Source organism: Kluyveromyces marxianus, chromosome 7 (assembly GCF_001417885.1).
Source record: "Kluyveromyces marxianus DMKU3-1042 DNA, complete genome, chromosome 7".
NCBI classification, from domain to species: domain Eukaryota; kingdom Fungi; phylum Ascomycota; class Saccharomycetes; order Saccharomycetales; family Saccharomycetaceae; genus Kluyveromyces; species Kluyveromyces marxianus.
The window spans coordinates 918849-939408 of record NC_036031.1 but is presented as its reverse complement, the minus strand read 5'-3'; the positions used below and the strand labels follow the sequence as shown (position 1 = coordinate 939408).

Sequence of the window (20560 nt, the reverse complement as noted above, 5' to 3'; positions counted from 1 at the left end):
TCTTCTTCTCTGTTTGCCCCCGTTAAATTATTTTATATATGCTACAATACGTAATAAAAGACGTTTTCTTCCTTCCTTCCTTCTTCCCTTCCCTTCTTCCCTTCTTCCCTTCTTCCTTTTAGAAATCTCGAGATACCACCCCCACACTTTCTTTCCCTTTTGGTAGTGTATTTCTGTTGCCGCCATTGCCAAATTTCTACAGAAACCGGACTTGACACAGATTCCAGGTGTTTTTTCGGACTATAGCCAAGATAACGTCTTTTCCAACACCGGCTAATACCGGGAGTTAAAGAAAACACTGATTCTCCCCCACAAGAAAAAAAACGAAAAATCATTTTCTTGGTCTTTTTGGCATTGTGGTCATATATATTCTCGGTCAAAAAGGGTATTCTACAAAAAACGGATCCGACATTCTACGATCTGGGAGCCGTGGGACCGTGGGTAGCTCTGCCCCCTCTTCGACAGCGGCTAACTCGGCTAGTAGCACCACACAATAACCCATACATCACCGCTACTGATTAAAACTCCCCCTCAAATCACGTGTGCCAGCGGCGTTCTCGTGTCACAAACAGTAGTGTACAAGCCAGCAATTGCTTGGCGCTAGCATGACTTAAGTTAGGGTACATCAGCTTCGAGGCACTACACCGCACGGCATTCCCATTAGTAAGGTCCGGCGTGATGAGCAGTGAGGGTTAGATTATTCATCTGATTGCAAGAGGTATTAAATCCATAATATGTGTATATGTGTGTATTTGTATATATATATGGGCAACACTGATTGTTGTGTTGTGGATCTCTTGGGTTTTGTACCTCTATTTGCTAGCAGTATTTTGTTTGTCTGTTTGTTTGGTAGTTATTAGTTACTGGGAAGTAAGTATACACAGACACATCCCTTAAGTGCTTTATTGAACAGCAACAGGTAGGTGGAAGAAAGAAAAAAAAAAGCAAGAAGTAGAGAATGTTCACAGACGGATCTAGTTCTGAAAAGGTGAATCAACACGAATTTGTGGAGCGTCCAGGTAGATCTTTTGATCCACAGGATCCGGCTCTTTACCATGAAGATCTAGAGCTTCAAAAGATACACACAGGCGGTGATAATCATGAGTTCCTATTCATAGGGCGTCAGAAATTCTTGAAAGAGGATTTGTACTCAGCCTTTGGTGGTACGTTGAACCCAGGTCTAGCACCACCTTCTACACACAGATTTGCCAATCCTGCTCCATTAGGTTTATCTGCGTTTGCATTAACTACGTTTGTGTTGTCGATGGTGAACGCTGGTGCGATGGGTGTTCATATACCAAACGTAGTGGTTGGTTTGGCTGCATTTTATGGTGGACTTGTACAGCTAGTGGCTGGAGTGTGGGAAATAGCTTTGGAAAACACGTTTGGTGGGACGGCGTTGTCCTCATTCGGCGGGTTCTGGATGTCTTTTTCGGCTTTGTACATCCCATTTTTCAATATATCAGAATCATACAAGGATCACCCAGAAGAATTTTCCTCGGCGGTCGGATTTTTCTTGCTTGGCTGGGCAATTTTCACGGCAGGAATGACTCTATGTACTATGAAATCTACCGTGGCCTTTTTTTCGCTATTTTTCCTATTGACTATCACATTCTTGCTCTTGTCAATTGGAAGTTTCACACAAAAAACAGGTGTGACAAAGGCTGGAGGAGTGCTTGGGGTTGTTGTAGCGTTCATTGCATGGTATGACGCATTTGCAGGTTTGGCAACGAAAGAAAACTCGTATGTCACTGTCCGCCCCTTTGCTTTGCCAAGACACTAGATATAGACTGTACATAGTTCCTGGTTTGAACTTTAACTGTAGTTATATTTATATATACATATGTGTGTAAGTGTGTATCTTTCTTTATGCATGGAATCTTGATAAAAAAAAGCAGTGTTGTCCTCTCAATGAATGCAGTCGATGTCAGGAAATGGCACAACAACTTTTTCCTTCTCCTAATATGTAGATCAATAAACATTCCTAAGACGGGAACTCAGACCAAATATCGAGGAATGTATACTTAAAAACTGCATATTCCTTTCTACGCTTTGTTGTGCGCAAGTGTCAGTGAGTCCATGTTTTAAATCCGATTTGTCGTCAAGAATTAATGATGATACATATACATACACGTTTAGAAGTAAAACGAACTATAAAATATAAAAAAAGATCCCCCAATTTTTGAGATTGCGATAAAAAGGCATAGTTATAGAAGACCAAATAAAGGATAGTATTTGCGAGTGAAAAAATCCAAGAGAACTGCAGAAAGTAGATTTAACACACTCAATTATGGGGACCAGAAATTTAATCCTGCTAGTTTAAAAGTTCTCTATATGGTGGCATTTGTTATCAAAACATACCGATAATTTATCTCAAATCAATGCTAGTGCTAGCAAACATAAAATACTGCTCAAACCACGTTTAGATGCTGAGCCATTGTATACAGAGATTAGGGAAGAACTTCCACCTAAGGTTACACTTCCAGATAATTGTGTTCTCGTTTTGATAGAGGTTTCAGTCTCGAACAATGTATTTTGTGAGAGTGTAGTCCTTTCGTTTGAAGAATAGCCGCTAGATGAACTAACAGGACCTTCATTTGGACCTGTTGCCTGTGCTGTTGATTGAGCGTTCAAGTTGCCACCGTTTGGAGATGATTTAGTATGTTCTGCAGGAGCTGTTGTTACACTTACGCCGGCAGTGCTGGTAGCTGCTGTGGCTGCAGCTGTAGCTGTTTTCACATTTTCGCTGGCAGCACTGGTAGTGGCTGTAGCCGCAACAGTATTAGATTCAGCTGTAGCTGTTTCGTGGGCTGCTAAAGTTTTTTTACTGCATGTAGGACAGACAGTAACCCATTGAACTTCCGAGTTAGTTAGAGTTGTTTTGGTGACGTAATTAGCTTGATTTGCGGTGGAAGCGCTCGCATTGCTGTACCTGGCAGCAGCAGGAGTCTGGACATAGTAGACGCAGTCTACGTAAGTTGAACCTGCAGCATCAGTAGAGGTTACTTTATCGGTAGAGTATGTGATCGTCGCAGGTACGGATCCTTCTGTAGCTAATGTTCTAACTCTGACGTTTAGTTCAACTTCTTCAAATCCGTCTGAACCATAGAAGGACTCAGTGGTGAGAGCGTATGTGAGACTGCCATCATAATCTGAAACAACATCAGTACCACTGGAAGGTGCCGCTGTGATGTAATAGTCACTCGATTGGGTAGATGTAGGGTTGTAGAAAAGGGATGAAGAACTGTCAAGAACGCTTGATGGTATAGATGTAACGTCAGTGTAAATACCCGAGGTGTTACTATTGGTAACAGTGCTGGTTGGAACTGCAATCAAGTAACTAGCTTCGACTACAGTAAAGCCTTCGGAATCCACTGTACTAATTACGACGGTAGAAATTGTAGTCTCTACAGTCCCTGTCCATTGAGTAAATCCGTACGTGGTAGCAGATGCGGATATGGTGGTATTCTGTAAACTTGAGAGTGCTGTTGCAGTAGATGCACTCGATACCGGAGCTGTGATGTTACTGGTAACAACAGAGGCTGTCGAGGCAGAAGTTGCAAGAGGAGATGTAACACTGTTAGCAGCACTATTGGTTGGCTCTGCAACTAAGTAACTAGCTTCTACTATTGTAATTCCTTCGGCATTTACTGTAGTAATTAGAACGGTAGAAAGTGTAGTCTCAGCTGTCCCTGTCCATTGAGTAAACCCAAATGTGGTAGTAGCTGCAGATACTATGGTGCTATTCTGTACACTTGTGAGTGCTGTTCCAGTAGATGTACTTGATGGCACGGAAGTGATGTTACTGGAAGCAGCAGATGCTGTCGAAGCAGAAGTTGCCTTAGTGGAAGGTGCTTGGGCGCTACTAGCTGGAGTAGCAACTAGGAAACTCTCGATAACTAGAGGAGAGCCCTTGGCACCAGTTGTAGTAATCAAGGAAGTTGCGACAGTGGTTGACGCAGTACCAGTCCAAGTTGTGAATCCAGTCTCAGTTGTTGTTGGAACTGGTGGAGTAGCAACTAGGAAGCTTTCAATGACAAGAGGCGAACCCTTGGCGCCAGTTGTAGTAATCAAAGAGGTAGCAACAGTGGTTGGGACAGTACCAGTCCAGGTAGTGAAATCAGTTTCAGCACTAGTAGTAGTTGCTGGTACAGCAACCAAGAAACTCTCGACAACCAATGGAGACCCATCCTTGGCAGTGGTTGTAATAAAGGCTGTGGAGATTGTGGTCTTAACAACGTTAGTACCTCTAGTGAAATCCCAGGTGATAGATGTTGGAGCTGGAGGAGTAGCAACTACGAAGTTCTCGATAACTAGAGGAGAACCCTTGGCATCTTAGTTGTGATGAACTTAGTGGCAACAGTGGTTGGCACAGTACCGGTCCAAGTTGTGAAGCTAGTCTCAGTGGAATCTACTTCTGGAGTAGCAACTAGGAAACTCTCAATGACTAGAGGAGAACCCTTGGCACCTGTGGTTGTGATCAACTTAGTGGTGACAGTGGTTGGAACAGTACCAGTCCAGGTTGTGAATCCAGTCTCAGTGGTAGTTGGGGCTGGTGGAGTAGCAACTAGGAAACTCTCAATGACAAGAGGAGAACCCTTAGCACCAATTGTAGTAATCAACTTAGTTGCAACGGTGGTTGGGACAGTACCAGTCCAGGTAGTGAAATCAGTTTCAGCACTAGTAGTAGTTGCTGGTACAGCAACCAAGAAACTCTCGACAACCAATGGAGACCCATCCTTGGCAGTGGTTGTAATAAAGGCTGTTGAAATTGTGGTCTTAACAACGTTAGTACCTCTAGTGAAATCCCAGGTGATAGACGTTGGAGCTGGTGGAGTAGCCACCAAGAAACTCTCGATAACTAGAGGAGAGCCCTTAGCACCGGTTGTAGTAATCAATTTGGTAGTGACAGTCGATGAAATTGTACCAGTCCAAGTTGTGAACCCAGTCTCAGTGGTGGTTGGGGCTGGTGGAGTAGCAACTAGGAAACTCTCGATAACTAGAGGAGAACCCTTAGCACCAGTTGTAGTAATTAAAGAGGTAGCAACAGTGGTTGGCACAGTACCGGTCCAAGTTGTGAACCCAGTCTCAGTGGTGGTTGGGGCTGGTGGAGTAGCAACTAGGAAACTCTCGATAACTAGAGGAGAACCCTTAGCACCTGTGGTTGTGATCAAAGAAGTTGCGACAGTAGTTGGGATAGTACCAGTCCAAGTTGTGAACCCAGTCTCAGTGGTAGTTGGGGCTGGTGGAGTAGCCACCAAGAAACTCTCGATAACTAGAGGAGAGCCCTTAGCACCGGTTGTAGTAATCAATTTGGTAGTGACAGTCGATGAAATTGTACCAGTCCAAGTTGTGAACCCAGTCTCAGTGGTGGTTGGGGCTGGTGGAGTAGCAACTAGGAAACTCTCGATAACTAGAGGAGAACCCTTAGCACCAGTTGTAGTAATTAAAGAGGTAGCAACAGTGGTTGGCACAGTACCGGTCCAAGTTGTGAACCCAGTCTCAGTGGTGGTTGGGGCTGGTGGAGTAGCAACTAGGAAACTCTCAATGACAAGAGGAGAACCCTTGGCACCAGTTGTAGTAATCAAAGAGGTAGCAACAGTAGTTGGAACAGTACCAGTCCAAGTTGTAAATCCAGTCTCAGTGGTAGTTGGGGCTGGTGGAGTAGCAACTAGGAAACTCTCAATGACAAGAGGAGAACCCTTGGCACCTGTGGTTGTGATCAACTTAGTGGTGACAGTCGATGAAATTGTACCAGTCCAAGTTGTGAACCCAGTCTCAGTGGTGGTTGGGGCTGGTGGAGTAGCAACTAGGAAACTCTCAATGACAAGAGGAGAACCCTTGGCACCAGTTGTAGTAATCAAAGAGGTAGCAACAGTAGTTGGAACAGTACCAGTCCAAGTTGTAAATCCAGTCTCAGTGGTAGTTGGGGCTGGTGGAGTAGCAACTAGGAAACTCTCAATGACAAGAGGAGAACCCTTGGCACCTGTGGTTGTGATCAACTTAGTGGTGACAGTCGATGAAATTGTACCAGTCCAAGTTGTGAACCCAGTCTCAGTGGTGGTTGGGGCTGGTGGAGTAGCAACTAGGAAACTCTCAATGACAAGAGGAGAACCCTTGGCACCAGTTGTAGTAATCAAAGAGGTAGCAACAGTAGTTGGAACAGTACCAGTCCAAGTTGTAAATCCAGTCTCAGTGGTAGTTGGGGCTGGTGGAGTAGCAACTAGGAAACTCTCAATGACAAGAGGAGAACCCTTGGCACCTGTGGTTGTGATCAACTTAGTGGTGACAGTCGATGAAATTGTACCAGTCCAAGTTGTGAATCCGGTTTCAGTAGTGGTTGGGGCTGGTGGAGTAGCAACTAGGAAACTCTCGATAACTAGAGGAGAACCCTTAGCACCTGTGGTTGTGATCAAAGAAGTTGCAACAGTGGTTGGAACGGTACCAGTCCAGGTTGTGAATCCAGTCTCAGTGGTAGTTGGAGCTGGTGGAGTAGCAACTAGGAAGCTTTCAATGACAAGAGGAGAACCCTTGGCACCTGTGGTTGTGATCAACTTAGTGGTGACAGTCGATGAAATTGTACCAGTCCAAGTTGTAAATCCAGTCTCAGTGGTCGTTGGTGTAACTGCGGCTGCGGCTGCGGCTGCTGCATTCTGTGCTGCGATCAATCTACTGCTAAAAAGCAGTAGAGCAGCTAACGTAAAGAAGTACATTTACTACGATGTGTTGCAATGAACTGTCTCGTTACTATTCAGCTTTGTATTGTTGCTCGATAAAATGCATATTATCCATTCTACATCATACCTACTGGAAACATTCTCATTATATATGAGCATTCTCAATGTAAACCGGTATGTACATGGATATATATATATATCTGGATATTCCTGGAACTGCTTCTCCATTTAGCTGCAAGGTTATGTCATTTAGGTATAAATTCCTGCTAAAATTCGTGCCCACATAAGCTGCATATTGAATAACCAAAAACCCAGCACGAGACAAAAGAGGCCCATCAGCTTATGTTTTTTACTAATTTTTGTTAACAAACCTAAAAATACGTGCAGTTCTGTGTCCGGCGCTGTTGCAAAACCTACGTAGAGAATTAATCTTGTACCTTTAGGCCCGCTGCAATATTTTGAATAGGTAAGGAAAATACATCAGCTCAACCCAAATATTCTGCAGTAAAGTAAAGTAGTTAGGTACTCGACAGTTTACAAAGGCACTTTACATATTTATCGTAGGATCATGCGTGGACGGTTGGTGGAGCATCTAGATTCTTTTCATGTAGGTGAAAATACCAAGAATTGGTTGCAGTGGTGATCAGTTAGTTGCATTGTATAAAGCCATTTGGATCTCTTAGATGTATGGGTTTAAAATATGTACGTTACTTTTAGTGGAACCGCTTCTGCAAGTTGGGGCACATTCATGCTGGTTTTGAATTTTTTTCATACTTAGTGCCGTAGAACCTCCTTTACATGCATGTTTGGCTAGGTTCGGATCTTTTGGGAGTCTAGCTCACCATTAGAATTTTTTTCTTTCCTTTTACAGTAACTACAATCTTGGTGTATGTAGGCCTCGAAGCTAGAAACTATCGTAACGGAATATTTCTTAGATAAAGGTGAAGAAAATCAGATATTTTATGAGAAAAAGGTGAATGCTGATCTTTCTGGGGGCGTCTAGGTGGAGATAGAGATAAAAGGTAAACAATCTATTATCCTCTACACTTTTGTTAGGGGCACTTTTGAAGACCCACCAATATCAATTCCGCGCCCAGCATAGTTTGTCGTTAAACCGGTTAGAAAAAAAAGCATGATATTTATGCAAAAACATGAGGTAGGAAGAACGCTGTTCCAGGAACGACAAAATCTATCGAGAAAAAACAACGGCAAATTGGCAGCTCTACAAGACTTTAAGGTACTTCCAACAAAAAAATTACATTGACTCTTTCGTGGTCCTCGTCGTTCGAACAAAAGCCACGCAAAAGTGTCTTCCCTCTACAACCACCGATTTTCCTAAAAAGGAACAAAAATATATATAATCATATGTTAGCTTAAAGCCTATAGACTGCACGTTGAAATCAATAATCGGAAGAGTGATGTCAAGGAACGGAAGGCAATAACATGTTTTCCTTTCCGTTCGTTTGCATTGTGGAAAATAATAAATTATACGTATGCTTAGTTTTAAGAGGAGGAGTTGTAAACTCATACTGCAAGAGCTAAATCACTGCAAACTATAGCCCCTCAACCCGAAAATAGGAATTTTTGGAAACTAGTGACATCAAAACAGAAGAACCCCATAAAATTGTTGTCCGTGGCGACTTCTTTTGACATATTTTTTGGCCTCGTAAGTATTCATACTTTTAAGTTAGCATATACACGCTTTCTACAACAGCGACTTTACTGAAGCCATAGGATGAAAGGCAGTTAATAAAGTGAAAATAATAACTAACTGCGCAAATAAATGGCTGGCTGGATGTAACACTTCATTTAGTAGATAATCGGCATTATTACAGAGCTGCGGATTTCTTAATATTTTCTTCCCTTCTTATGACTAGGTAGAGTAGTAGTGTTATTAGGGTTTTGTTATTAATTAGATACAAACTAAATGAGAAACGTAAATAATGGCATTTCTTGAAATAGTTTGACCACGTTTGGCAGAGAAAATTTTAGAACTTTTGCTTGCCAGCAATGTTGCCTTGCTGGTCTAGAAACAATGTGGTTTAAAGAAGCAGTTGACTAAACTCATCAAGCGTTATTCCTTGATGAACAGCTAGCTTAACATACTAAATAAACACATGTTAGAAGAGCATTGAGTGAAATATTAAAGATTATTCAACTACATTATGATTCAATTTAAAATTAACTTGATCCTTGCTATCTTCTGGCACTTTTAAACTTGCCTTTAAAGTGAAGAAAGATAAGGCAACAGTATTTGATATGTATTTGAGGTGGTAGTTTGAGGCTACGCGGAAATTAATTATTTTTGGTCGTTGCCCTCTAAAGTTTGTTCTTCCTGGCCTCCTTCGTGTTCGCCTGCCCATTCTTCTTCCGCAGCTTCATGTTCACCTTCTTCCTCATCTTCATCGACATAAACGTCGTCTACGGTTTGGTGGAAAGATAAGGTAGGCTTGATAGCAGCAACATCTAATGTCCATGATTCTAAAGCTGATTCAGCGTCCATGATGATTTGTCTTGAGGCTTCGTAGCCATCATAAGCAGATCTAGCTTCACCTGGGGTGACAGGGGAATCATCTAACAACTCCAATAAAGCCTTCCCATAACCAGCAATCAAAGCAAACTTTTCGGCCAACTCTCTCACGGAGTCGAATTGGTAGTTGAAAGCGGCTTTCAATCTTTCTCTGGTAATATTCGAAAGCTGGGCTTCAGCAACCAAGGATTCTGCTTCAGCACGGACCAATTCTTGTTCCAAAACAGGAATCTTAGTTGATTGAGGATCCTTGTACTTCAAGTGAGCAATTTCATCCGTAATCTTTTGTTTACGGTCTCTTGATGGCTGAACGGAAGCTTCGATGTTTCTAATGGATTTCAAAGTGATTCTGTACTGGTCATACTTATCAATAAATTGGTCTTGCAATTCAGCCAATTCATAAACCAAAACACCTAACTTGTCAGTGACATCTGAAACATCATCATCGTTTTCAGAACCCCATAAGGATAATTGCTTGGCAGCAACACGACGTTCGCTGGCAACAACCTCCAACGCCCTCAAGTACCCCTTCTCGGTTTTAATCAAAGCAGACAATTTTCTCGACAACAATGGACCAAATTGACCAGCAGTGTTCTTTCTAATGGTAGAGGCCAATGAGCTCTTACCAAAGAACTTAGATTTGGTGGTAGATTGTGGTGGAGGGGGAGTTTGTAACTCTGCTGCCGTAGGAGGCTTCTTGTTTCTTAATGAATATGTTCTATGCATTTTATCGAATACGCTATTGGCTGCAGTATAAGTCTTACTATCCTGCTAAAATATAACAGCAAATTATAACCAAAATATCCCTTTATGCTGGAAATAACGCCCTTTTGTTAAAAAGTCTCTTGAGTTATAGGAGTTTAAAGAGTGAGCTGAAGTTTGTTAAACTTATATAACTTGGGTATTTATTAATTTTTTCCCTAAATTTTACAAAAGATAACAATAGCAAGCAAAGCACACAGCTTCTGAAGAAAAAACTGTAGAGAAGCAATGCTCGAAAATGAACTTATTGTCCCCAAACTAAAGCTATACCCAAGTTTGTACCACAATCAAAGCTATCTCAATACTCAAGCCTTGAGTCGTCAGGCCTTGTAGAGTAGACTATTGCATACATATCATACGTCTTTACATCTTCTCTGACTTTTCATATATTCGGGAGCTGCATGCTCTCACCATCGAATAGCAAAAAAAAAAAAAACCCTTCCACGTCCACAGGCACTAATTTTTATTACACCTTAAAATTGCGATGGTAAAAATAAGAAACTCCAATAGACAAATTGCACGAGTTTTGGAGCAATAACTTCGCTGAAAGCTTTAGTAGGCGTTAGATGATCAATATCTAATTGCAGCGATGCTTTGCCGCATGATATAATACACGTACCTTTCGTCAGCGATAGCGAAATTCTCTTCTTTACATAAACACCACCCCGCCTTGTTATTGTTCCTTTTACCTCATTCGTTAATACTGACAACATATCGCTAAAAAAAAGGGTTGTTTGCACGTGACTTGAGTTACATAAAAAATTATATTCAGTACTATCGAAAACGTAGTAGCAGGTAAGGTTTAGATGGTGGCTTTAATAGAACGTCTTAAGGATACGAATAGGTAGGAAAGAACGTTCAAGTTTTGCTAAGGTCAATCAATGGAGGGGAAATTTACTGGTATATTAGACATATGTGGCAATAGTTGAGATTTAATATATTATTTCGATGCACCAAAACAGTGACAAGAAGCAGCATAACTCAGTTGGTATCCTGGATCGATATGATAGACAGTTGATGATTTGGGGTGAGTCCGGTCAAGAGATTTTGTCCAATTCCCACGTATGTGTGTTGCACTATAAATTGGATCTTATGGTTGTTGAGTGCTTAAAGAGTATGGTCCTCATGGGCATTGGAAAAATAACTCTTATCGGAGAATTTGGACTTGAAAAATTAGCATTATTTGATATTGAGGGACTTCAGTCTATGAATCCTCATGTCCAACTGGATATCCAAGATCATACTGGTGATGACTGCAACTACGAGGATATTCCTAATTTCAGAACGCCCCATTTTTGGGCCCCTTTTGACGCTGTTATTGGTATAAGTGCGGGCGGTCCTTTATTGCAATGTATAAATGAATTGTGGTTAAAATGGGAACACTGTTTGCCAACTCTCATCTTGTCATATGCTTTTGATGCATATGGATACGTCCGGTTGATTGGTAATGAACCGAGCTGTGTGATTAATTCACATGCGCATTCTAATCCAGATCTTAGGTTGACTTGTATGTGGCCGGAGTTAGAAAAATACCATGAATCGTTTCAATTTGATAAGCTTTCGCAACATGAGTTATCTGCAGTACCTTATTCAGTATTGCTCTCGACGGTTTCTAAAGAATTGAGGAAATCTAAAATTGCTCTCAATAGAAATTCCGTAAAAGCAGCATTAATTCGTCTTCATGATAAGTATATGTCAGGTTCTTTTAACGACGATGTGAATTTTATAGAAGCAGATAGATATTCGTTTCTGCTGTTTAACGAATCGAATCCGTTTCCTGATAACTTAACAAAAATACTTCAAACTATACATTCAGAACCCAAATCAATAATTAATAAGTGGGTATACCATTTCGTACAATCTGTTGAGAAGTTCTATACCCTAAATGGGTGTCTACCTGTTAGAAGTGCTATTCCTGATATGGAATGTTCTACCTTGATGTTTAATGAGCAAAAAGCTATATATGCTCGTAAATCAGCACAGGATGTTGCTGAGCTAATGGAAATTCTCTCCCCCCATTCCATACCAGAATATTTCGTACGATACTTACTACAAAACTTGAGAACATTAGATGTTGTAAAGTTAAGCTCCATAACAAGAGAAGATGTTAAGGAGCAATCCGCAAGGATGACTGACTTATTGATACACCAGAAGGATCACCTATACACCGCAGATCCTAACCCTGCCATATCTGCAATCTTAGGTTCGTTGACAGCGCAAGAATGTGTTAAACTGCTGACGCATCAATTTGTCCCATTGCAGAATACATTGATCTACGACGGGCTTTCAAATACCACAGAAATTATATCTATATAAACACGGAGCATTATAGGAAATTATTAACGAGTAATCATAAGTCACCAAAACTACCTTGTATGATATTATGTTTTTTCTTTTTGTTTTGCCTTACAAGATCTTTCCAGTCTTGTTCTACTTCACCTTCCGATTCATTTCCTTCTTGCAAAAGTTTTTCCTCTATCGCCTTTCTCTTTGCGGCCATTGCAGCCTTTCTCTCAATTTTAGCGTCCTTTGAAAGTTTCTTATCAGACCAGGCCATGTTTTTCTTCTTTAGCTCACTCTTAAGCTTTTTCTTGTCATTGATATGTTGAATATTTTTCAACTCCTGTAGTCTTTCTTTCTCCTTCCGTTTATCCATATAAGAGAATGTGTCAAGGTCTATTGGCGGGGATACTAACCATCCTCCTTCAGGGATACTACTAGCTAGTGCATACTGCGTTATTTCGGGCATTTTTGGAAGGCGTAACAAACCGTAGAACTTTGCAATGCCTACAAAGTTCATAGTTTGAAGCCTGAAGATAGAGGATGCAGAATGCTTCGAGTAATATTTGATAAATGCCACATAAGCTCTAATACCGTGATCGAACCTGGCTCTGTCCTGCATAATCCACTCTTTGAATGTTTGAGAGAGTGTGTCTATGGGTGTTATTTTAACGGATTCTTCTTCAAGAATCACATTCTTAACTTCTAGAAATGGAATGTAGTCTTCTTCTCTACCTTCGTTAAGAAGAACGATCGCTTTCCCTACTCTATTTGCTCTACCTGTTCTTCCACATCTGTGAATAAATATATCTGAATCAGTTGGAGGATCAAGCTGTATAACTAGATCAACATCTGGAATATCGATACCTCTAGCAGCCACATCCGTAGTAAATAAAACAGAGTTTTTCAAACTGGTAGTGAAGCTATTGAGCGTTTTCATTCTTGACTGGGTCTGTAACTTACCATGAAGAGAGAATATACTTATATCTTCAGTAATGAGATCAATACTTTTCAAATAATTGATGAATGCATAAAAGTATGTCACGGAGATACAAGTAGGGAAATAAACAATGCATTTCTTGAACCTGTAATTGTTCAATAGAGTTAAAAGAAGTTGCAGTTTATCTTCTGGAGGAGTAACAATATAATTTATTGAAAGAGATGAAGGAGCACTTGAATGAGATTTCACAGCCACCTTCACAGGGTTTCTCATACCAGTTTTAAATATTTGGGCTCCAGCGCTCTCGATAGTAGCGGAAAAGAGTCCGGTTCTTCTTTGTTTTGGCAATAGTTTGAGAATGGTTTCTACATCCTTCTGAAAGTTTAAATCCAATAATCTATCTGCTTCATCTAAAACAACTGTGCCACATGATGAAGTTTTGACGTTTGATTTTTGAATGAAGTCTAAAATTCTCCCTGGAGTTCCGACCAAAATCTGTGGTCGATTATCCATAAACCTATTAATATCATCTCTAACAGTGGAATCTCCCGTACCCACGATTAACTGTGAACGTATTGGATATTGATCATCTGGATAATATTTTAAAAATTCCTCAATTACACTCTGTATTTGGCTAGCCAATTCCCTTGTTGGTGAAATTATTAATGAGTGGAAGTGCGATTTCTTAAACTTAGGAGAGTTTGCTTCTTCCTTTATTAATCGTTCTAACACAGGAATAACAAAAGCAATAGTTTTTCCTGAGCCAGTAACGGATTCAACTACCACATCTTTGTTTCCAGAAAATAACGGAATAGTTGAAGCTTGAACAGGTGTCATTGTCTCAAAACCCATGGCATCGATGGCAGTGCGAATCCATGGTTCGATATCACACTTCAAGTCATCCCAAGATAGAGATCTTGCCATGTTTAATCTTATATTGTGCAGTATTTTGTTAGAACTGTAGTTACTGCTTCTATATCAATAACTGTTATACAGTTACCTGTGATGGTTGTCAACTTATGCACTCTCTTTAATATATTGAAATGAGATGAGATGAGGTTCACTATTTTTTTTTTTTTTTCAGCCGCTGCCAAAAAAGAAAAATATTCAGCAAAAGTAAGATAAAATACATCGACTCTCTGTATATGAAATAAAATGGATGAACTTCACAAGACCGTATCGCTGTCACTCGAATCAACCCTCTAGAAACTTGTAATACTCAGGGTTTTAGAGACCCTAGACTTTAATTTTGAGTTGTACGGGCTTTTCATTGCTTTTGATGATGAGCTTTTTGTTAAAACTTTTCAAATTAGATAGGAAAACTTCAGTCTCTACGATGCCTAGTGATAAGTCTCCATACAACAAATGGACCAAAGAACAACTAATCGAGCGGTTATTGCAATTGGAAAAAAAAATTAATGAAAACAGTATAGAAGAAGCCTCGACAAAAAATACTGTTGGAGCACGTAAAAGGGCAGCTGATAATAACGGTTCAGAAAACGAAAGAAACAGCGTTAAAAAAACCAAAAAGAGCAGGGAATTTGACTTCTCAAAGTACAACACTAGATTTGTGGCCTTCAGATTTGCATACTTGGGATGGAACTATAATGGTTTGGCTATTCAGAAAGACAAGACACCTCTGCCTACCGTGGAAGGAACAATTTTGGAGACGATGGTTAGATGCAAACTCGTTCCTTCAATGGTTCCCCAGGAATATAAATTTAGTAGGTGTGGACGGACAGACAAAGGTGTTAGCGCAATGAATCAAGTCATCTCTTTGAAAGTTCGCTCTAACTTGACACCAGAACAACAACTAGATCCGAGCTACGATGACCAGGAAATTCAGTATGTTAATATTCTTAACCAGCTATTGCCTGAAGACATAAGAGTTTCGGCTGTTTGTCTACGACCACCAAAAGGATTTGACGCGAGATTTAGTTGTATCAGTCGTCACTATAAATACTTATTCAGTCCTGAAGGGCTTGATCTTGATAAAATGAAAAGAGCTGCCAAGCACTTTGAGGGTGAGCATGATTTCAGAAACTTCTGTAAATTAGACGGCTCAAAGCAAATAACTAACTATAAGAGAACTATTATCAGCGCGAAAATTACAAAAATTAATGAAGACATATACTGTTTTGACTTAATTGGAAGTGCTTTCCTTTGGCACCAAGTTCGGTGCATGATGGCCAACTTATTTTTAGTAGGACAAGGATTGGAAGAGGATACTATCATCTTGGAAATGCTAAATGTAGAAGATATGCCTAGAAAGCCCATCTATGAGATGGCTTCCGATATTCCACTAGTTTTATACGATTGTAAATTCCCTGCCATGGAGTGGATTATACCAGATCAAACCACTGACAAGGCATCTCGATCATCGGCCGTTGTGAATTCAGTTGAGCTAAATTACAAACTTAAAGCTTCTGTGTCAATGATGTACCGTGATATCCTTCCGAAAGCGGAAATTAAGAATAAAACTGTCATCAATGTTGGTGATGGTATCGGTAAGGTTGTTAATGTCTATCAAAAATTAGCAGATCGTAGTCTAATGGATTCTTTTGAAGTAGTGAATGAAAAATATCGTCAACGTAAGATACGCAACCCAAAAGAAGTTAAATCCTCAACCTAATATTTCCTAACCCCTCCTACCCATAATACCATTCGATATCTTTGTCATACCTACTTTGTATATAATTATGAAAGAATCCATCACAGAACTTTTATTTATTCTAAGTTGATAATCCACGATGGATCCCAGTATATAACATCCTCTTCCGGTGACTGAGTATCAACCCATAAAAGTCCAGATGCTACCATGCCGTCTAATAGCGATTGACTTCGTATTCTTTTCCAATTAAGATTTGCTCTAAGAAGTGCGATGCTCGCGTATCCCATAATTGAGCAAATTTCAAGTATTTTCGTCTGGTCATCAGTTAACTCAGTCGGAACGCTTCGTAGAAACTGCTTTTGTCTGATAGCAAACAATTCAAACCCTCCATCTAATGGTTCCAACATTTTGATGCCCTTTTGTATATCTTCCATCTCTATATTCATTTTTTTGAAATAATTAACGTGAAGCTCCTCTAATGATATAACACCTCCATTGACATCTTTGGTATTCCGACATATTTCTATTATCTTGACGCAGATCTGATAATAGTAATCATCAATATGAAACAAATGGCTATTCTTATCAAAGAGGGATAAAGGGTCGATACCTATAGCTGAGCACATTCGCATGAATTTAGCTCGAAACTGGGGTACATCACGAAGTTCTTCGTTATGGTGTTTTGCAAATTCCACTAGCTTTTCTTGGAATATTGAGAGTTGCTCCTTTATTTCATTGCTTTGGGAGCCTAGCTTATTCGATGCTAAGTCATATTGCTTTGATTCACCGAATGCTGCAACTCCAAACCGTTTCATTTTATTCTTTCCTCGTTCAACCGAAAATATACTACCAATGATTATTGGATAAATTGTGTAGCCGGCTCATGTAACTGAGTGAAGCTGTTACGTACATATTGTCTTTTTTATCCTTTCTCCATTACACTTTTCTTTCAAGTAAACATATTCGCGAATATTATAATAACCAACTTAACAGAAAAAACGTAATTCAAACTTGGACCGTAACAAATTCTGAGGAATATGCACCGAATACAACGAGCTGCTACATAAAGCTGAGGGCATGTCGGTAGATTTAAGACCAGAAACGTGGACAACGTCTACTAATGATGCCTTAACTATCTCATTGGTAGATGAAAATGGAGCTGTAAAGTTTAAACCGGCATTCACGTATCCAATATATGGCGATGCAGAACAAGTATTTGGATACAAAAACCTTCAGATATTCCTAGCATTTGACTCAATTACTATGAAGCCTTTTTTGAATGTTAAATATGATGAAAAGCTCAATACTGATATTCCTGATGTTCAAAAGGCATTGTTGGCTAAGCTTCCAAAAGATGATGTTATCTTAAAAGATGAAGCTAAATGGGTAGATGCTTTTACTAAGGAACAAGAGACATTCTCATTACCCGATAAAGACACAATTATCGATGAATACAATATAGGTGATGAAAGTTTTACCGTCTACAAGGTCTCGCTACAAGTTGATGCTGTCAAGAGAATCCACAGACGACTACAAATATTTACTTTGTTATTCATTGAAGCCGCTTCATACATAGATGAATCCGATCCATCTTGGGAAGTCGTTATCACATTCAACAAACGCACTAAGCAATGTATCGGCTATGCCACGACATACCAATTTTGGAGATATTTAGGCTCAGAAACTTTTGACATGAGCTCAGTAGACGATAGAAAGAGCAGGGCTAAAATATCTCAGTTCTTGATACTACCACCATATCAAGGTAAAGGTCACGGGAAGTATCTATATACGGCCATCTTTAAGCATTGGTTAGCAGATCAATCAATTATTGAAATTACTGTTGAAGATCCTAACGAAAGTTTTGATGATCTAAGAGATCGTTGTGATTTAGAAAGAATCATAAACGAAAGACTACTAAGTGACTGTCCAAATGACCTACCTTTAAAGCAGGGATGGTTGGATAGAAAAAGGCTTGAGCTAAAACTTGAGCAAAGGCAATTTATGCGCATCGTGGAGATGTATTTATTATTTAGTAAATCTTCAAACTACAGGCTGCAACTAAAATCAAGGATATATGAAAAAAATTACGAAGCTTTGATGGATATGGACGAAAGTACAAAGAAGGACAAACTTCAGACTGCATATCAATCTCTTACTGATGATTACAAGCGTATACTGTCAAAGGTCAATGTATCCAAGAGGACAAAGTTAAGTTCCACTGGTAGTGTTCCTGTCAAAAAAATCAAAACATGAGTAAGTTGTTAAAACACATATAAGATCGTGTACATTCATAACTATTGAAATAACCAAGATACCTAAGAGCGTAATTCTTATTTCTGTGTGGAATAGTCGTACACCATTTTCCAGTACATCTACTTATATATAACTTTCTTTGATTCTAAAATTTGTGTAAGTTTAATTTTATTGATTTATGTCAGTTGTGATAATAAGAAATATACATTTATGATTAGCTCTACCCTTTTCATTCCAAAAAGTTTATTTTTAGGGAAGTTATATTATGATATCAAAAAACAAAATGAAATCCAAATTTGTTCGGTACTACTAATTCATTACGTTCAACACTCGGACATTAAATAAACTCTAACAGCTTTGATTAAACCTTTACCTATTTCATGTGCTCATACATTATCACTAATAATAACTGTCCCTTTTATTCGTCATAAAAAACAAAAACAAAAAAACAATGTAAATATTTTTAATTTTCGGAAATAGATATTTTTTATTATTTTATTATAAAAAACTTATTAAACTTAAATTCTAAAATATTAATTTTTAGATATAAATAAATAAAAAAATTTATATGAATAAATTATAGAAAATACTTTAGAATTAAAGATAAATATATTTATTTAAATATATTTATTAAAAAAATGTACACGTGATCACCAAATTGATCCTAAAAGAAAGTGATATAGTGATCATTATATTTTATCTAATTGATTAAGAAGAGCGTAGGGATATATTGAGGGAAAGAGATACATATTCTGAACTATTGTATCTTTGCAAATTACAGGAACTAGATTTTTTAAACTATCTTTGGAAAGTACTTTGATTATGTTGTATATTGAGCATATTTTATGGCGTTTTAATTTAATTTAATTTAATTTAATTTAATTTTATTTTTTTAATTTTATTTTTTTAATTTTATTTAATTTAATTTTATTTATTTATTTATTTATTTATTTTTTTCTAATTTATTAGTTTACGACCAGTTCTCTCTTTTGACTGTTATTTCATACTGAGTGTTCGATATTTTGGAGAAAAAGAAACGGGATATATTAAATAAAACTTTTCAATGGGATCACATAACGTACCTCATCTCATCTCATTGAAAGTATTCCATCCTTTCATTATAGATGTGGAACTACGGAATTGACTAAAAGCAAAATACTTGAGGTCGTATAAACACTAACTATTACAGTACATCGCTTTCGCTCTCCAGAAATTCATTAAGGTCCCACAAAGAACTACAGTTACGTTTATTATCAGATATGGCGGGGAAACAATCACTAACTGCAAAAAGAGCAAAAAGACAGAATGGTACAAGGGAAGTAAGATCCGAAGTATTCGAAGATTCAGTTGCTAGAAACCAACTAGCCAATGCATCAACTTTAACGGAAAAGTCAACTACAAGAAAACCTAGCAAACTACAAGTTAAAAAGGAAAACTTTAAGGCTCGTCTATATGGTAGTCAGAAGAAGAAAGAAAAACATTACACGGAGAAAGAACTTAACATCCCTTCCCTAAATAGAGCGATCATACCTGGTGTGAAAATTAAGAGAGGTAAAAAGGGTAAGAAATTCATAGATGATCATGACCTAATAACGTTGAACAGATTAATTTCCACAATAGGTGACAAAAATGATGAAGTTACAGAGAGTAAATTGGAAAAGGCAAGAAGGCTTGAACAGATCCGTGATTTGAGAAGACAAGAAATAGAGAGAAAAGAAGCCCAAAAGAAAGAGCAATTAGAAGGCGTAAAGGAAGATATCAAAAAGAAGGCTTCCGTTGCAAGAACTTTGCGTAGGAAAAATAAACGTCAAGAATTAAAGGTTGAATCTAAGAAAACTGAACCTGACTCTGGCAAGAAGAAAAAATCTGTGAGCTTTGCCTAAGAAAGCTTAAAGAACCAGTGCTGTTGTTGTGCATTTGACAAAGTGATAGAGAAAACCAACAGCAACCAGAATTTCTCAGGCCAAAAATGTATAATATGTATTAAATAATATGCTATAATATAGCCAATATAGCCAGTTATACTGATTTGGATGCGCTGACTGGTACTACATCCTCTATTCCCTTGGAATATTATTCTTTCGAGAATTATAGAGTTACAAGCTCGGACTAAAATGAATATTTAAAAGCGTGACCCAATTTGGGGTTTACGTTTTTGTTTACCTTAATTTTATTCATATTACCGTAAGAGTTCATTTTGGCATCGATGATCATATCATATCATATCATATTTGTTTCTTTTACCATTTGCCTTAGTTTTATGGAGAATAAAGGGACGTATCCAAAGTTCCGATTATATTGTATGGGGGAAGTACGTTTTGATGAAAATCAAAATAATACTAATAATAAAATAGAACCATGCACACATGCAACGTAGTTTAAACACAGAAAAGGAAAAGAAACTGACGTGCCTAGAATATACACTTAGATATGAGCCTACGATGAATCGAATGGAAGAGTTGATCACAAATTCCTAGCTCAAGTTGATCTCGGGGTTTTTTTACTTC

General features: G+C 38.6%; 9 protein-coding genes and 1 non-coding gene across 10 annotated transcripts; 6 read left to right on the top strand and 4 right to left on the bottom strand.

The window, feature by feature from the left end:
* Positions 1 to 958: 958 nt before the first annotated feature.
* Positions 959 to 1783, top strand: ADY2 (acetate uptake transporter family protein; the record flags this gene model as incomplete). Its single annotated transcript, XM_022821716.1, has 1 exon — positions 959 to 1783. The coding sequence occupies one exon, from the start codon at positions 959 to 961 to the stop codon at positions 1781 to 1783; it is 825 nt and encodes a 274-aa protein (XP_022678050.1).
* A 2530-nt stretch (positions 1784 to 4313) lies between these two features.
* KLMA_70453 (ice-structuring glycoprotein) lies at positions 4314 to 6713 on the bottom strand (the record flags this gene model as incomplete). The annotated part of the gene is made up of 1 exon (XM_022821715.1): positions 4314 to 6713. The coding sequence occupies one exon, from the start codon at positions 6711 to 6713 to the stop codon at positions 4314 to 4316; it is 2400 nt and encodes a 799-aa protein (XP_022678049.1).
* A 2263-nt stretch (positions 6714 to 8976) lies between these two features.
* On the bottom strand, positions 8977 to 9933 carry LSP1 (lipid-binding protein LSP1; the record flags this gene model as incomplete). Its single annotated transcript, XM_022821714.1, has 1 exon — positions 8977 to 9933. One exon carries the CDS (start codon positions 9931 to 9933, stop codon positions 8977 to 8979), a length of 957 nt encoding a protein of 318 aa, XP_022678048.1.
* KLMA_R710 lies at positions 9846 to 9945 on the top strand. The gene is given in 2 exon segments: positions 9846 to 9881; positions 9887 to 9945. It is a non-coding gene; the product is annotated as a tRNA-Thr (tRNA).
* A 972-nt stretch (positions 9946 to 10917) lies between these two features.
* ULA1 (Ula1p) lies at positions 10918 to 12285 on the top strand (the record flags this gene model as incomplete). Its single annotated transcript, XM_022821713.1, has 1 exon — positions 10918 to 12285. The coding sequence occupies one exon, from the start codon at positions 10918 to 10920 to the stop codon at positions 12283 to 12285; it is 1368 nt and encodes a 455-aa protein (XP_022678047.1).
* A 34-nt stretch (positions 12286 to 12319) lies between these two features.
* SPB4 (ATP-dependent RNA helicase SPB4) lies at positions 12320 to 14113 on the bottom strand (the record flags this gene model as incomplete). The annotated part of the gene is made up of 1 exon (XM_022821712.1): positions 12320 to 14113. One exon carries the CDS (start codon positions 14111 to 14113, stop codon positions 12320 to 12322), a length of 1794 nt encoding a protein of 597 aa, XP_022678046.1.
* A 355-nt stretch (positions 14114 to 14468) lies between these two features.
* Positions 14469 to 15821, top strand: DEG1 (pseudouridine synthase DEG1; the record flags this gene model as incomplete). Its single annotated transcript, XM_022821711.1, has 1 exon — positions 14469 to 15821. One exon carries the CDS (start codon positions 14469 to 14471, stop codon positions 15819 to 15821), a length of 1353 nt encoding a protein of 450 aa, XP_022678045.1.
* A 95-nt stretch (positions 15822 to 15916) lies between these two features.
* On the bottom strand, positions 15917 to 16615 carry SNF8 (ESCRT-II subunit protein SNF8; the record flags this gene model as incomplete). Its single annotated transcript, XM_022821710.1, has 1 exon — positions 15917 to 16615. One exon carries the CDS (start codon positions 16613 to 16615, stop codon positions 15917 to 15919), a length of 699 nt encoding a protein of 232 aa, XP_022678044.1.
* A 262-nt stretch (positions 16616 to 16877) lies between these two features.
* HAT1 (histone acetyltransferase catalytic subunit HAT1) lies at positions 16878 to 18053 on the top strand (the record flags this gene model as incomplete). Its single annotated transcript, XM_022821709.1, has 1 exon — positions 16878 to 18053. The coding sequence occupies one exon, from the start codon at positions 16878 to 16880 to the stop codon at positions 18051 to 18053; it is 1176 nt and encodes a 391-aa protein (XP_022678043.1).
* Positions 18054 to 19312: 1259 nt separating this feature from the next.
* On the top strand, positions 19313 to 19936 carry LOC1 (Loc1p; the record flags this gene model as incomplete). Its single annotated transcript, XM_022821708.1, has 1 exon — positions 19313 to 19936. One exon carries the CDS (start codon positions 19313 to 19315, stop codon positions 19934 to 19936), a length of 624 nt encoding a protein of 207 aa, XP_022678042.1.
* Between the last annotated feature and the right edge of the window lie 624 nt (positions 19937 to 20560).